Here is a 15,779-nt window from a genome sequence, read left to right as displayed (position 1 = left end):
TCCTTCCTGAAAGAGCAGCCCAGGCTGGGGTGTGGTTTATTGGTTTTGGCTGGCTCTGTGTTCTCTCTGGTCATAATTTCTCCGATCCAGACTGCACACCATCGCGATCCTCTTGTTTACTTCACCCAGGCAACACAGGTCCTGGAACGGCCGGAGAGAAGCAGAGACTGGGCAAGGAAACACCTGTAGCCAGGCAGGAAGACAGGAGCGAGAGGAGCCCGGACTCCGAGAGAGAAACAACGGAACATTGGCAGGGTTTCATCCAAAGGAGGGCAGGAGGAGTTACTGAGAGAGACAGAGAGAGAGAGTTACCGAGAGAGGGAGGAGAGGAGTTACCGAGACAGGGAGGAGAGGAGTTACTGAGGGAGAGGGATGAGTTAGTGGAGGAGAGGGATTACAAAGGGAGAGGGGTTATTGAGGGAGCGGGGTTACAAAGGGGTATCGGAGAGAGGGAGAGGTGTTAAAGTGGGAGAGGAATTCCAGAGGGAGAGCAGTTCCGGGGGGAGAGGGAGTGAAAGTCGGAGTCATTCGTTGAATCTTGGGGAAAAGGGAAGACAAGAGTCTAACAAGGAGAGGGGACTGGCTGGGGCGACCTCTCCAGCAAATTGCAGTCACTCCTTCCCCAAGGCCTGGTGGAGGCAGTGCTGCCCAGCACAGAGAGCATCCATTCAGCATTTGCCTATCGCCTATAGGCTGGGGACACTGCCCTCTGGAAAGTGCCATGCCCAAGCTGAGCCAGCGTTGTGCCCACTGGTCGTGCCTCAGATCAGCGCTGTGTGTACTCAGTGTGGTCTTGTTGTGCCAATGGCTGCTGGTCCAGAGAAGAGGGGGCCGGCTGACCCTCAGGCTGGTGAAACCAGGCGCCAGTCCAATGCAGGAACACCTGCTGGTCGAGGAGAACTCCACCTGCTGGCAGATCATCCAGGGGGACAGGCAGGAGGTGGAAAGGGCCCTCCTCAACTCTATTACTGTCTCCCTCAAGCACCAAGCCATCACTGAGGGAGATTATCTGAACATGACCCAAAATTGCAGATTGTTTGTGAGGGCCCGTAAGTATATCACTGTCCCCCTGAGCCCTGAGGAGGAACACTTCCCCTTGGCTTACTCCATGGTCATCCACCAGAGCATTGAGATGTTCGAGAGGCTCCTACGGAGCATTTATGCCCCACAGAATGTCTACTGTATCCACGTGGACCGCAAATCCCCGAGTCAATTTCATGCGGCCGTTCGGGCCATCGCTTCGTGTTTCCACAATGTCTTTGTCGCAGCCAAGCTGGAGTGGGTCACCTATGCTGGCTGGAGCAGAGTTCAGGCGGATCTCAACTGCATGAAGGAGCTGCTGGAGAGCCCTGTCCCCGGAGGTACTTCATCAATGTGAGTGGCCAAGACTTCCCCCTGAAGACCAACCGGGAGATAGTCCGCAGCCTCAGAGCTCTGAACGGCTCCAACGTGATTGAGTCGGATCCTGCGCCAGGGTTCAAAAAGGTAACCGCCTTCCTGTCTGCTGGGCCTCTCTTCATCCAAGTGTTTTCCATCCTCCCTCCCTCCATCATCTCTGTCTCTTTCTCCCTCCAGTCCTCCACTCCTGTCTGTACAAAGAGAGACAGGGTTGTTAAAACTGTTCAGTTGCAAGGAGGGAGGTTCAGAATGTACAAAGGAATATAGAGGAGTTGGAGAGTTGAGCTGCAAGCAGAGTAGAAGGGCAATTGACGTTTCAGGTCGGAAACTTTCATCAGAACCCGGGGAGAGGAAGGGGCTGCAGAATAAATGGGGGTGTGGGGCTGGGGAAAGGTGGGTGGGATGACAATTGGTGGATGCAGGGAGGAGATGGCTGTGATTGGGCAGTGGGTGGGGTGGAGCAGATGGGTGGAAAGGAAGATGGTCAGGTGAAAGGGATGGGGTGGAAAGCAAGGGCTGGGCTTGGGATAAGGAGGGAGATAGACTGATTACACAAATATACAGGAATGTAGGTTGGTTAAGAGTGTAGGAGAAAGTGAGGACTACAGATGCTGGAGATCAGAGTCAAGAATGTGGCACTGGAAAAGCACAGCGGGTCAGGCAGCATCTGAAGAGCAGAAGAATCAATGTTTTGGACATAAGCCCTTCATCAGGAATGAGGCTTGTGGACTTGGGTGCTGAGAGATAAGTGGGATGGGTGTGGAAGGTAGCTGGGAAATTGATAGATAGATGAAGGTATGGGGGGGGCAGGCGGGGGTGCGGAAGGTCGAGTGGACAGGTAAGCAAGAAGATGGACCGGTCAGGAGGGTGGTGCTGAGTTGGAGGCTTGAGACTGCGATTACTTGGGGTGGGGAAATGAGGAAACTCGTGAAATCGACATTGATCCATCTGGTTGCAGGGTTCCAAGATGGAATATCCAGGCATCAGCTGGTAAGGGTTTGGTGATGGAGGAGGCCCAGGACATGCATGCCCTTGGTGGGAGGGGGAGTTAAAGTGTTCAGCCACGGGGCAGTGGGGTTAGTTGTTGTGGGTATTCCAGAGATGTTCTCTGAAACCATCCACAAGTAAGAGTTCTGTCTCCCCAATGTAGAGGAGACCACATCGGGTGCAATGGATGCAGTAGATGACATTGGTGGAGGTACAAGTATATTTCTGTCAGATGTGGAAGGATCCTTTGAAACCTTGGACGGAGGTGAGGGGGGAGATGTGGGTGCAGGTTTTGCACTTTTCAGAGGCCAGGAAAGGTGCCAGGAGGGGAGGGTGGGTTGGTGGGGGGTGTGGATCTGACAAGGGAGTTGCAGAGGGAATGGTCTCATCGAATGCAGATGGAGTGCAGAGGGAAGTATGTCCCTAATGGTGCGGTCTGTTTGTAAGTGGCAGAAGTGGTGGAGAATAATGCAATGTATCCGGATGTTGGTGGGGGAGAAGGTGAGGACCGAGGGGTTCTGTCCCTGTTGCGTTGGGAGGGGTGTGGTTCAAGGGTGAAGGTACAGGAAATGGAGCAGATGCACTGGAGGGCATTGTCAACCACGTGGGAGAGGAAATTGTAGTTTTTGAGGTAGGACGTCATCTGGGATGTTCTGTGGTGGAATTGGTCCTCCTGGGAACAGATGCAGCAGAAGCAGAGACATTGGGAATAAGGGATAGTGGTTTTACAGGGGCAGGGTGGGAGGAGGTGTATTCCAGGTAGCTGTGGGAGTTGGTGGGTTTGTAGTAGATGTCTGCGGTTAGTCGGTTGCCAGAGATGGAGATGGAGAGGTCCAGGAAGAGGAAGGAGGTGTCCGAGATTGTCCGGGTGAATTTGAGGTCAGGTTGGAAGGTGTTGGTAGAATTAATGAACTTTTCAACAACTCATGCAAATACGAGGTAGTGCCAATCCAGTCATCAATGTAGTGGCAGAAAAGGTGGGGAATGGTGCCGATGGATGAAAAGGCAGGCATAGTTGGGGTCCATGTGGGTGCTCATAGCTACCCCTTAAGAGTTAAGAGTGAACAAAAGAATGTAAGTTTGGTTCAGAGCATGTAAAGGATTGTTCTTAGGTTGATAGTGAAAGATTCTCACAAACTTGATTGAGTTTTTTGAAGAAGTAACAAAGAGGATTGATGAGGGCAGAGCGGTAGATGTGATCTATATGGACTTCAGTAAGGTATTCAACAAGCTTCCCCATGGGAGACTGATTAGCAAGGTTAGATCTCATGGAATACAGGGAGAACTAGCCATTTGGATACAGAAATGGCTCAAAAGGTAGAAGACAGAGAGTGGTGGTGGAGGGTTGTTTTTCAGACTGGAGGCCTGTGACCAGTGGAGTGCCACAAGGATCGGTGCTGGGCCCTCTACTTTTTGTCATTTTCATAAATGATTTGGATGCGAACATAAGAGGTACAGTTAGTAAGCTTGCAGATGACGCCAAAATTGAAGGTGTAGTGGATAGCGAAGAGGGTTAGCTCAGATTACAACAGGATCTGGACCAGATGGGGCAATGGGCTGAGAAGTGGCAGATGGAGTTGAATTTAGGTAAATGCGAGGTGCTGCATTTTGGGAAAGCAAATCTTAGCAGGACTTAATGGTAAGGTCCTCGGAAGTGTTGCTGAACAAAGAGACCTTGGAGTGCAGGTTCATAGCTCCTTGAAAGCAGAGTCGCAGGTAGATAGGACAGTGAAGGCAGCGTTTGGGTATATGCTCCTTTATTGATCAGAGTATGGAGTACAGGAGTTGGGAGGTCGTGTTGCGGCTGTACAGGACATTGGTTAGGCCACTGTTGTAATATTCCGTGCAATTCTGGTCTCCTCCCTATTGGAAAATGTTGTGAAACTTGAAAGGATTCCAAAATGATTTACAAGGATGTTGCCAGGGTTGGAGGATTTGAGCTATAGCAAGAGGCTGAACAGGCTGAGGCTGTTTTCCCTGGAGCTTCGGAGGCTGAGGGGTGACCTTATAGAGGTTTACAAAATTATGAGGGGCATGGATAGGATAAATAGACAAAGTCTTTTCCCTGGAGTCGGGGAGTCCACAACCAAAGGGCATAGTTTTCAGATGAGAGGGAAAAGATATAAAAGAGACCTGAGGGGCAACATTTTCATGGAGAGTGTGGTACGCATATGGAATGACCTGCCAGAGGAAGTGGTGGAGGCTGGTACAATTACAACATTTAAGAGGCATTTGGATGGGTATATGAATAGGAATGGTTTGGAGGGATATGGGCCGGGTGCTGGCAGGTGGAACTAGATTGGGTTGGAATATCTGGTCAGCATGGACAGGTTGGACCGAAGGATCTGTTTCCATGCTGTACATCTCTATGACTGTAATTGGGCACTGCAGATGCTGGAGATTACAGTCAAGATTAGTGTTGGAAACGCACAGCAGGTCAGGCAGCATCCAAGGAGCAGGAAACCCCAACATCAGGAATAACTTCACAGAGGCCATTATCCAGTCACCAATCACCTTTTTGTTTACACATGGAGGGTCCTTGACATGGATTCAGCTTCCTCAGAGCCAGCTGAGAGTGAACAGAACATCTGATCGTCCTTTTTTTTTTGGAAGCAGCCTCAGGAGTAGCAGTCAAAGTTTTCCCCAGGGTTTAGGTAGGCCCAGGCAGCAGCAGCAGGGGTGCAGGCAAAGTCCAGGCTTCAGTAGCAGGAGCAGGCCCAAACTGTAGCAGCAGTGGTGGTAGTAGCTGCCTGAACAGCTGAGCACAGCTTCAAATGAACAGAAATAAGCAGAAAGAAACCCCAGAATACAATCAGAACAAACAATGAAAAAAAAATTAAAAATAAACTCCTACTCAGTAGGAAGGCGCCAACAGCAGCACATAAGACACACTGAGGCTGTTTCAAAGTCCGTCTCCTCTCCTCAAGATGATTGAAGAGTCCTTCATATGATGATCCAGCTCCCCTAGAGCCAGCTCTCAGAGTGAGCAGATCCCTTGACATGCCTGTTTATTTTTCTTCCACTACCACCCAACAGCAGTCATGCTTATTTTTCCCTTATACCCATGTCATGTGTGCAGGTGTCAGATGCAGTAAAAAACAACAAGTGTGTAAATCTTAATTTATGTGGGAAATAGAACCCACTGACTTTAATAATTTCAGTCCAAGACAAGATCTGAAGCAGCAATATCATCTGATATACTCTTGCAAGAGTGGTGTCTACAAGATAGGCACTCCGAGTACAAAACCTGATACAAATCATTTCTCTTTCCCTCCTCCCACTACTCTAAACCCAGCATCCATTCCTATTGTTTATCTCTAGCCTTATCAGGCCTTGTGCGTAACAGTACAGGTTTTGCTTGGCCATTTCCACATCCCTCTGTGGTCTATTGTTAGCGTATGTCCTCCTTCACTGCCATCTGCTTCCTTGCATGCTAAAGCAACATTTCCTCTCATTCTTCGTCCACACTGAGCCTTATGACCTTGGTTGTGGTTTTTGTTTTTGCAGAAGTGGGAAACAGATGTTTATAACTGTTTGTACAAGCATATCTAGCTTAACCTACACTCCTCCTCCTCTTTCATGATTCAGCTTTGTGATTTTTGCAGACAACATTTATAATTGCTCCTCACAATTTATATTCCATCACCAGGAAGAAAGGAAACAGACAGTCCTGTTTATTTATATTTTATTAAACAATGCACAGTTTATACAAACAATTACATTTACAGCTGTATACAGAGAAACAGCAATTTTAAAGGGAGGGGAATGACAAAGCCAAGCCCCAAATCCTGACATTCAACCGGTTTTCAGGGAAATGAGGACAAACCTCAAATCCCAGTTTCAATCGTTACAAACAGTAACAATGACATTCATACATATAAGACTTGTGTAAGAAACAGCGCATATGATACAGACCCTCAAAAAAAAAACAGCAAGCCTCTCCCCCCCCCCCACCCCAATCCCTCCCACCTTCTGGCCGCTCTAAGACAGCCCGCCCCTACGCACCTTCCGGCTCTTGGTCCACCCTGACACACCTTTCAACCACCTCTAGGACAATCCACCCCGTTACCCGTCCAGGGCGACAGTGCTGAGGATGGCCTCTGGCTCTCTGTCTGCCCCTACTTATCATTGGGCTCTCATCACCCCAATACACCGTCTGGCCAGTGGACTACCTGACACACCTTCTGGCACCTCTAGGACAGCCCGTCCCCTTCCCAGGGACGACAGCATGCAGGGTAGCCCACAAGCCTTCCGGATCTCAGCCTGCCCCTATGCACCTTCTGAGACACCTTCCGACCAGCTCTAGGACAGCCCATCCAGATTACTCCTTCTGAAAGCGCTCAGAATGGCCTACCCACCTACTGGCTCTAGGGGCAACTGGCATCAGGGTGGCCTACCCACCCTCTGGTTCTTGGGGTGACAGCTTTCAGGACAACCCATGAACGTCCCAACTCACAGTAAGGCCTGCCAGACCCAGGGACACACATGACAAACAAGACAGTCTACTCACCATCTAGCTCTCGGGGAGACTGTCATCAGGGTGGCCTACCCACTCTCCGGCTTTCGGGACAGCCTACCAATCTTTAGGTTCACAGGATGGCCTACCCACCCTCCGGCTCTCGGGGTGACAGCTTTCAGGAGGACCCATGAGCCTCCCAGCTCACAGTAAGACCTGCCAGACCCAGAGACATGCAAGATAGCGCAGGTGATAAGCCCAACAAACCATATGACAGTTAATTACCAACAAACAGAGTTCTTTCTAGTCCAGAGTCCATTGGCACAGACATTTTTCTTCAAAATGTAGAGTCCATTTCCAGGCCTGAGGGGTGGAGAGAGTGCCATACAAGGCCTTGATGAGACCACATCAGAATTAGTCTGTACATTTTTCTCTCATTTAAAACATAAAATAATTACATTGACAGCAAGTTTCACCTGCCTTTTTCCTGGGATGAAGGGCTTACCTTATGAAGGAAGGTTGAACAAGTTGGCTTTTACATATTTAAGTTTGGAAATCTGAGAGATGTTTTTGAAATGTATAAATTTCTCTGAGGGAACATGATAAGGTGGTTGATGGGACATTGTAAGTTTGACAAGATGTTCTGTAGAATAAGATATCGTCAGAGTCCTACAGCACCGAAACATACCCTTTCATCCAACTCATCCATGCCAACCAGGTATCCTAATTGGAACTAGTCCCATTATCCTGTGTTTGGTCCATATCCCTCTAAACTTGTCCTATTTATGTCGTCTGTTAAATCTTGTAATTGTACCCACTACAACAATTCTTTTCGTCAATTTGCTCCATATTTGCACCACCCTCAGGTCTCACCTTAAACCTATGCCCTCTGGGTTTGGACTCCCCCATCCTGTGGCTATTCACTTTTATTGATTTCCTGCACAATTTTATAAACCTCTATATGGTCAACCTTCACCCTCCAATACTCCAGTGAGAAAAGTCCTAACCTCTCCTTATAACTAAAACCCTCCAGTCCTGGCAACATCTTTGGAAATTTATTCTGCATCCTTTGCAGCTTAACAACACCCTTCCAATAGCAGGGCGATCACAAATTTACCCAGTACTCCAAAAGTAACCTCACCAATGCCTTGCAGAATTATTTTCCCCTGAGAGGGCTGTGGCACTCTGTACGAAGTTGTGAAGGCTGAGTTGATGAAGTTATGAAAGAGTGAGCAAGGTGACCTTTTTTTAAAAAAAGATAAGGACCCCGGGGCAACCGATAGAAATGTGGAATTGAAATTGCAACCAGAAGTGCAGTGACCTTCTTGAATGGTGGAGCAGACTTGAAGGGACGAATGGCTGATTTTTGCTATGATACTGGTGGAGTCAGGTTATGCCTTAGTTCAAGTAAAGAGTAGGGAGTTTTCTGACCACTCAGCTGAGGAAAGGGCTTTGGTGTCCCTCCTGATAACATGAACCTTGAAGGAAATCTTCCTCTGTGCCAGTCACAGAATTAAAGAATTCTTGCGGAAGGATGCCATTCAGCCCATCGTGTCTGTAATTTTCCACATCTAGTACCAATCTCCTGCATTTCCACACTCAACTCTGGCAACATCCTTGTAAATCTTTTCTGAACCTTTTCTAGTTTCGCAACATCCTTCCTATAGCAGAGAGACCAGAATTGTATGCTGTATTCCAGAAATTGCCAAACCAATGTCCTGTTCACCCACAGCATGACCTCCCAATTCCTCCACACAATGCACTGACCAATAATGGCAAGTGTAGCAAACACCTTCTTCACTACCCTGTCTATCTGCGAACTCCATATTCAAGAAGCTATGAATCTGCAATCCAAGATCTCTTGTTTCATCATCACTCCCCAGACTTTACCATGAAGTGTATTATTCCTGCCCTGATTTGCCTTTCCAAAATGGAGCACCTCACATTTATCGACATTAAACTCCATCTGGCACTCCTTGGCCTATTAGCCCATCTGATCAAGACCCCGTTGTACTCTGAGGTTGACTTGAAACAATCCTCTGGATGTAGGTTTGCTCGTTGAGCTGGAAGGTTCATTTTCAGATGTTTCGTCACCATACTAGGCAACATCTTCAGTGAACCTTCCAACTCAGCGAGCAAACCTACATCGAGAACCTCAACCTGAACTACAAACCTTCTCAAACCTTGCTGATATTTTACTGTCATGTATATCGAGTTACAGTAAACAATGTTGTCTTATGTGCTTTACAGACAGATATCGATACGTTAAGCTGGCAAAAAATGTTGGCAAATGGAATGCAATGTGGGAAAATATGAAGTTGTTCAGTTGGAAGGGAAATCAAAAGAATAGAATATTATTTAAATGGAGAAAGCTTCAGAAAGCTGCAACACAAAGGGACTTGAGGGAACTAGTGAATGAAACATGGAAAGCTTGCACACGGGGGCAGCAGGTAATTGGGAAGACAATTGGAATATTGGATGAAATCAGAAATTTCTGGAGAGACTCAGCAGGTCGGGTAGGATTCGTGGAGAGAAAACAGAGTCAATGATTTGAGTCTGGTGACCTTTCTTCAGAACTGAAGTGGAATGTTTGCCCTTATTTGAAGGGGGTTGGAGTATAAAAGTCAGGAAGTCTTACTGCAACTGTGCAAGGTGCTTGTGAGAGCATTTACGGAGTACTGTGAGCACTTCTGGTCACCTTATTTAAGAAAACATGTTATTTCATTGGAGGAAATTAAAAGAATGTTCAGTGGTATGGCCCCCATGATGGAGGGATTGTCTTAAAAACAAAAGGCTAAACAGGATTCTACTCACTGGAGTTTAGAAGAATGAGAGGTGACCTCATTGAAATGGACAGGATTAAGGGGCTTGACAGGGTAAATGCTGAAAGGATGTTTCTCCTCATGGAAGAGTCCAGGACCAGGTCGGGTATTGTCTCAGAATAAAGGGGCACCAGTTTATGACTGAGATGAGGTGGAATTTCCTCTCTTAGAAGGTTGTGAATCTTTGGAATTCCTTGTATATATTTAAGGCTCAGATGCATAGATTCTTGGTCAGTGAGGAATTAAGGGTTACGGGGATAGGGCAAGAACATGGATGTGAGGAATGTTGAATCAGCCATGATCCTAGTGGAGCTGGCTTAAGGGACTAAATGGCCGACTCTTGTCCCGACTTGTTAATGGTCTTACATTTACTGATGAACCTGTTCAAAGATGTTATCACACAACTCTGGAGCAGAGGCGACTTAAACCTGGGTCTTCGAGGCTCACATCGCATGGATCCTAGTTTACTTTATATCATGCACTTGACATTGATGCTGGTAGTTATGACTGCAATTCGCACCAACCTGCCTTAGATCAAATTAATGAAGCGAAGCCACTGCAGGTTTTCAAAAGGTAAGTCTCCAACCTCGCATCATGCATTGATGAAGCAGCTGAGAATTTGAATGCAGAGAATGTTGTCTGAACTGGATTCAATGAAGTGTTTCACTAGGCACTAGATCAAAATGGCTGGACAACAAAATTGACAACACAAGGCCTGATTCATGGATCTTGTTTTGGACGAGAGGTTGGTCGGTTGGTAGGTGGGAATGATCCACACAGCTGGGACATATAAACATCAAGACCCGGAGCAGGAGAAGATGATTTGGCCCTTCCTGAGGCCCACCATACTATATGATCATGGCTAATCCTCTATCTCACAGCCATACTCCCACTTTCTCCCCATGCCTTTGATGCTTTTGAAACCTAAATATTTGTTAGTCACATTCTTGGATATATTCAATGACTCAAACTCCACAGCTTTCTGTGGTACAGAATTCCATAACTTCACTATCCTGTAAGTTAAGAAATGTTTCCGCATCTCAGCCCTAAATAGACGACTGCTTTTATTCAATATGTCAGTGATATCAATTTGGAGTATGTGGCAAAATGCCCATATTCGGGGCAATGATAAACCTGGAGAATTGGCAAATGGTGAGGATGATGTGAATTGTCCAGAGTCACCACAATGAACAGACAGCATCCAGTCAGAGGTGAATACAGAAGAGTGTAAGGTGATATGTTTTGGGAGAAGGATGTGGAGTGGTAATAGAAATGTAATGGCACAATCATATAGAGTGCGCAGGGTTAGAGGGATCTGGCGATAAACATTCATCAACATTAGAAGATGGAGAAGGCCATAAGAGGGTAGAAAAGCAGAAGGTTTCATAAATAGAGACATTGATGCCAATAAATGGCTGAGTTATACTGCATGTCAAATTGGTTTAGCCCCAGTTGGATTGTTGTGGTCATTTCCGGTGACTATAAAACGATGTGAGGGCCCTCAGGACAGGGAGAAGAGGAGATTTTGCAGAATGGTGCCAGGGTTTAAGTTGGATGGCTCAGTTGGAAAGGTCAACGATGCTCCCACTGGAACAAAGGAAAGTGGGGTGAGGTTTATTCAATGGGTACAGGGTGAGCACTCGGTAATGAAGTCAAGGAAATATACTTCACTGTTCACCCATTGTACAAGTGCAATGGAATGCAGATGTAAGATTTTGGGTTAGAGGCATGGTGAGGATAACTGAGGAATTGAAACGTTAATGAAGCCTAAACTACATTTGTATGAGATGATGGCGAGTTCCGATGTAAGTTGGATAAAAAAAAATCTCTTCCCATACATACAAGGAACAAGAGTAGGCCATTGGCCCTTTTGATCCTGTTCCACCATCCACATTCCTGCACACCATCAATAATCTATCCTCCCCTTGGTAACCAAGGATCCATATCTCCCATGCATGATGCCACAAGGACCGAGGATAAAAGATACCTTTTGACACAATGTGAATAAAGTGTCTTGTGACTTGCGGAAGGGGTGGCATGGTGTCTCAGTGGTTAGCACTGTTGCCTCACAGCGCCAAAGACCTGGGTTCGATTCCAGCCTTGGGCGACTGTCTGTGTGGAGTTTGCACATTCTCCCCATGTCTGCATGGGTTTCCTCCGGGTGCTCTGATTTCTTGCCACAATCCACAAAGATGTGCAGGCTAAATTTTTGTCGTGCTAAATTGCCCATAGTATTCGGGTGCATTAGTCAGGGGTAAATATCGGATAGGGTAATGAGTGTGGATGGGTAGCTCTTCAGAGGATTGGTGTGGACTTGTTGAGCCAAATGGCCTGTTTCCATACTGTAGAGAATCTAATGTGTGGTGTCCTTCACTCTGAGGGAGGAGCTTTGGATTCAAGTCCTACTTCAGGAGCTGATGGCCATAGGAAGGTGACTTCATTGCTATTGTGAGACACTCAAGGGTATGGGCCAAGTGCTGCAAAATGGGATGAGAATAGCTTTTTGACCAGTGCAGACACGATAGGCTGAAGGGCAACTTATTATTTTGGTGCTCTAAACCTCAATAACCAGAGAGCACAGAGTCATAGCATCATACAGTATGGAACAGACTGTTCAGTTCAACCTATCTGCGCTGACCAGTCATCCCAATCTGAACTCGTCCCATTTGCCAGCCTTTGGCACATATCTCTCTAACCTATTCCTATTCATGTCCACATCTAGATGCCTTTTAAATATTGTCATTATACCAGCCGCCTGCACAACCTCTTGGTAGCTCATTCCAGGCACACATCATCCACTGCGTGAAAAACTAATCCCTCAGGTCTTTCCCCTCTCACCTTAAACCTATGCTTCTAGTTTTGGACTCCCCCACCCTTGGGAAATGACCTCTGGTTATACAACCGACGTGGAAGGAATCAAAATGCGGCAAGATCAGAAAAGGAGGTCAGGGATATAGTTCTTTGCTGCAACAGAAAAGTGCAGCCAAGCACGTATGTAAGCTAGCGAGCTTACTGAAACTGGCTCCAGTTAAGCGAGAAGACAGGAAGATCGGAACAACACTCAACAGGTGTTGTAGAAGTTTAAGGTCAATGATCTAATGCTAAGCCTCATGTACCTAGATCAGGATCTGATTGATTAGTTGTGTTGCTAAGGCTTGAAATCAAAATGTAATTTGTGAAAAGGGAACATTGATTTGTGTGTAAAAGTGGGATTGCAACTGCCTGTTTCAGACTCTCCAGGCAAGGGTGGGCTTTGACCCGGCTGGTTGAGTCTTCTTGCATGTATGTGATAAAGGAAGCTGTGTGAAGTGTACTATCATCCAGCTGATCATTTCAACATCTATCCATGCCCCTCCTGATTTATGAACTTCTGTAAGGATACCCCTCAGTATCCGACACTCCAGGAAAAATAGCCCCAGCCTATTCAACCTCTTCCTGTCACTCAAACTCTCCAATCTCGGCAACATCCTGGTAAATCTTTTCTGCACCCTCTCAAGTTTAACAACGTTCTTTCTTTCGAAGGGTGACCAGAATTGTATACAGTATTTTAAAAGTGGCCTCACCAATGTCCTCTACAGACAATAGATCACACTTGGTAATGGCAAAGGCATATCAGAGATAGTCAAAGATACTCCTACTTATAGACAATAGGTGCCCTTCGAGCCAGCACCACCATTCATTATAACCATGGCTGATCATCCACAATCAGTATCCTGTTCCTGCCTTCTCCCAATAACCCTTGATTCCACTATCTTTCAGAGCTCTATCCATCTCTGTTACAGCTGCAACATTACATCCCAACTCCTATACTCAATGAAGGTAAAGGTATCAAACACATACTTCACCACCCTGTCTATCTGCAATGCACTTTCAAAGAACTATATCCCTGCACACCATGTCCTTCTCTCTAAGGCAAAAGCTCTGTGTTCAAGTCCCACTCCAGGAGTTGATGACCACAGGAAAGTGTCTCCATTGCACTGGTGAGGCATGAAAGGCGACATTCCCAGTGCTGGAAAATGAGACTGGATTAGAAGGAGCCTGTTTTGCCAGTGCAGACACGATGGGCTGAAGGATCTATTTTTCTGGTGCTCTCAACCTTTATGACCAGAGGGCACAGCTTGAAGTGTACTTTTGGAGCCAGATCCACTGGGAGGGTTTGAGGATGAGTTTTATGTTTGCTCAGCAAATGAGCATTGGGAGATGGTTTGGGAGGCATGGATATGGGGAAATAGGCAAGTGACTGGCACTAGGCAATAGGAGTGAGAAAGGCCTGAGGGCCTGAATGGCCTTGTTCTCCACTGTAAAGTGAGTAACTGAGAGAAGGAGTGTGCATGGATCTTGCTGGAGCTGGGGGCAAGGAGAGTGCAGAGGAGTTGGGGAGGGGAAAAGCCATAGGCGAATTTGAAAAGCTATCATTACTACTTTCTCGTCTCTCTCACTCTCTCTTGCGCTTGCCTTTTAGAAACGTTGGCAATACCACCACGATACGCTCGACCAAGTCGTCTTGACGGCGCAACTGAAAGACCAGCCGAACATCAGCACCTCCATCTTCGTGGGCAGTGCCTACTTCACGGCCACCAGAGAGTTTGTCAGCCATGTGTTTGCCAGTGCTGAGATCCAGGCCTTCCTCAAGTGGTCGGAGGACACCTACAGGCCAGACGAGCATGTGTGGGCTACCCTGCACAGAATGCCCAATGTACCCGGCTCCATCCCGTACACCCAAGGGGCCACCAGGACACTTGGCCGGGCAGTAAAGTGGTCCTTTGAGGCTGGTGACGTTGCGAGGGGTGCCCTATACCCTCCCTGCACGGGAAGGTATCGCCACTTGGTTTGTGTGTATGGGGCAGGAGATCTACAGTGGGTGGTCCGTCAGAGATGTTACTTTGCAAATAAGTTTGACCCCAACATGGACAACACGGCAGTACAGTGCATGGAGGAATATCTCCGAAACAGAACACTTGGTAAAACCGGGGCTGGGTAGGAGGTTGGGACAGAGTAAACCTCGGTGATGGTGGTAGCGGTGGTGGGTGAGACATTGGAAACACTGAGAGACTGGGCATTGTGAAACTGGGCACTGTGAGACTGTATACTATAACACTGGCTGTTGCGGAGGCCAGGCACTGTGAAACTGCATGCTGTAACATGACCACTGTAGCAGTAGGCAGTGTGAGGTTGGGCACTATAATGTTGGGCACTGTGGAGATTGGATACCTTAATACTATCCACTGTAACACTGGGCACTGTGAGACTTAGCACTGTAACATTAGTTACTGTGAGAGTCAAAATGTGTGGTGCTGGAAAAGCATGGCAGCATCCAAGGAACGGGAGAATCAATGTTTCAGGTATAAGCCCTTCATCAGAAATGTGGGGGAATAAGGGCGTTGAGAGATAAATAGAGTGAGGGTGGGGCTTTTGGGGAAGGTAGCTGGGAAGGTGCTCGGTAAGTCCAGTTGGTTAGGTGATCGTGATTGGTCGGTGGGGAAGGTCGAACATATAGTTAGGAAGGAAGATGGACAGGTCAAGAGGGGAGAGCCGACTTGGAGGGTTGGATCTGGGATGAGGTGGGGGCAGAGGAGAGATTTGGAAACTAGTGACGTCAATGTTGATGCCAAGTGGTTGAGGGTCCCAAGGCAGAAGATGAGGTGTTCTTCCTCCAGTCGTCAGATAGCTTGGATTTGGTGAGGCAGGAAATGTCATTGTGGAGTGGGAAAGGGAGTTGAAGTGGTTGGCCACAGGTCAATGGGGTTATTTGTGCCCAGTCTCACAGGGACACATCCACCAATAATACTCAACACTGCACAAGTGGGCACTGCATTACTGGAACACTGCACGAGTGGACACTGCATTACTGGAACACTGCACTAGTGGGCACTGCATTACTGGAACATTGCACTACTGGAACACTGCACAAGTGGGCACTGCATTACTGGAACACTGCACAAGTGGGCACTGCATTACTGGAACACTGCACTAGTGGGCACTGCATTACTGGAACACTGCACTACTGGAACACTGCACTAGTGGGCACTGCATTACTGGAACACTGCACAAGTGGGCACTGCATTACTGGAATACTGCACGAGTGGGCACTGTACAGCTGGACACTGCAAGACCGA

At 47.3% G+C, this 15,779-nt stretch overlaps 1 protein-coding gene across 1 annotated transcript; it reads left to right on the top strand.

Moving 5' to 3' along the window:
- The first annotated feature begins 721 nt into the window (after positions 1–721).
- LOC132836655 (beta-1,3-galactosyl-O-glycosyl-glycoprotein beta-1,6-N-acetylglucosaminyltransferase 3-like) lies at positions 722–14,644 on the top strand. Its single transcript, XM_060856040.1, is given in 3 exon segments — positions 722–1,355; positions 1,358–1,485; positions 14,126–14,644. Coding segments are annotated over 3 exon segments (1,281 nt in total).
- Positions 14,645–15,779: the final 1,135 nt, after the last annotated feature.

This window comes from Hemiscyllium ocellatum, chromosome 47 (genome assembly GCF_020745735.1).
Source record: "Hemiscyllium ocellatum isolate sHemOce1 chromosome 47, sHemOce1.pat.X.cur, whole genome shotgun sequence".
In the NCBI taxonomy this organism is placed as follows: domain Eukaryota; kingdom Metazoa; phylum Chordata; class Chondrichthyes; order Orectolobiformes; family Hemiscylliidae; genus Hemiscyllium; species Hemiscyllium ocellatum.
Note: the sequence above shows the minus strand (reverse complement) of the source record. Positions and strands in the feature narration are given on the sequence as shown.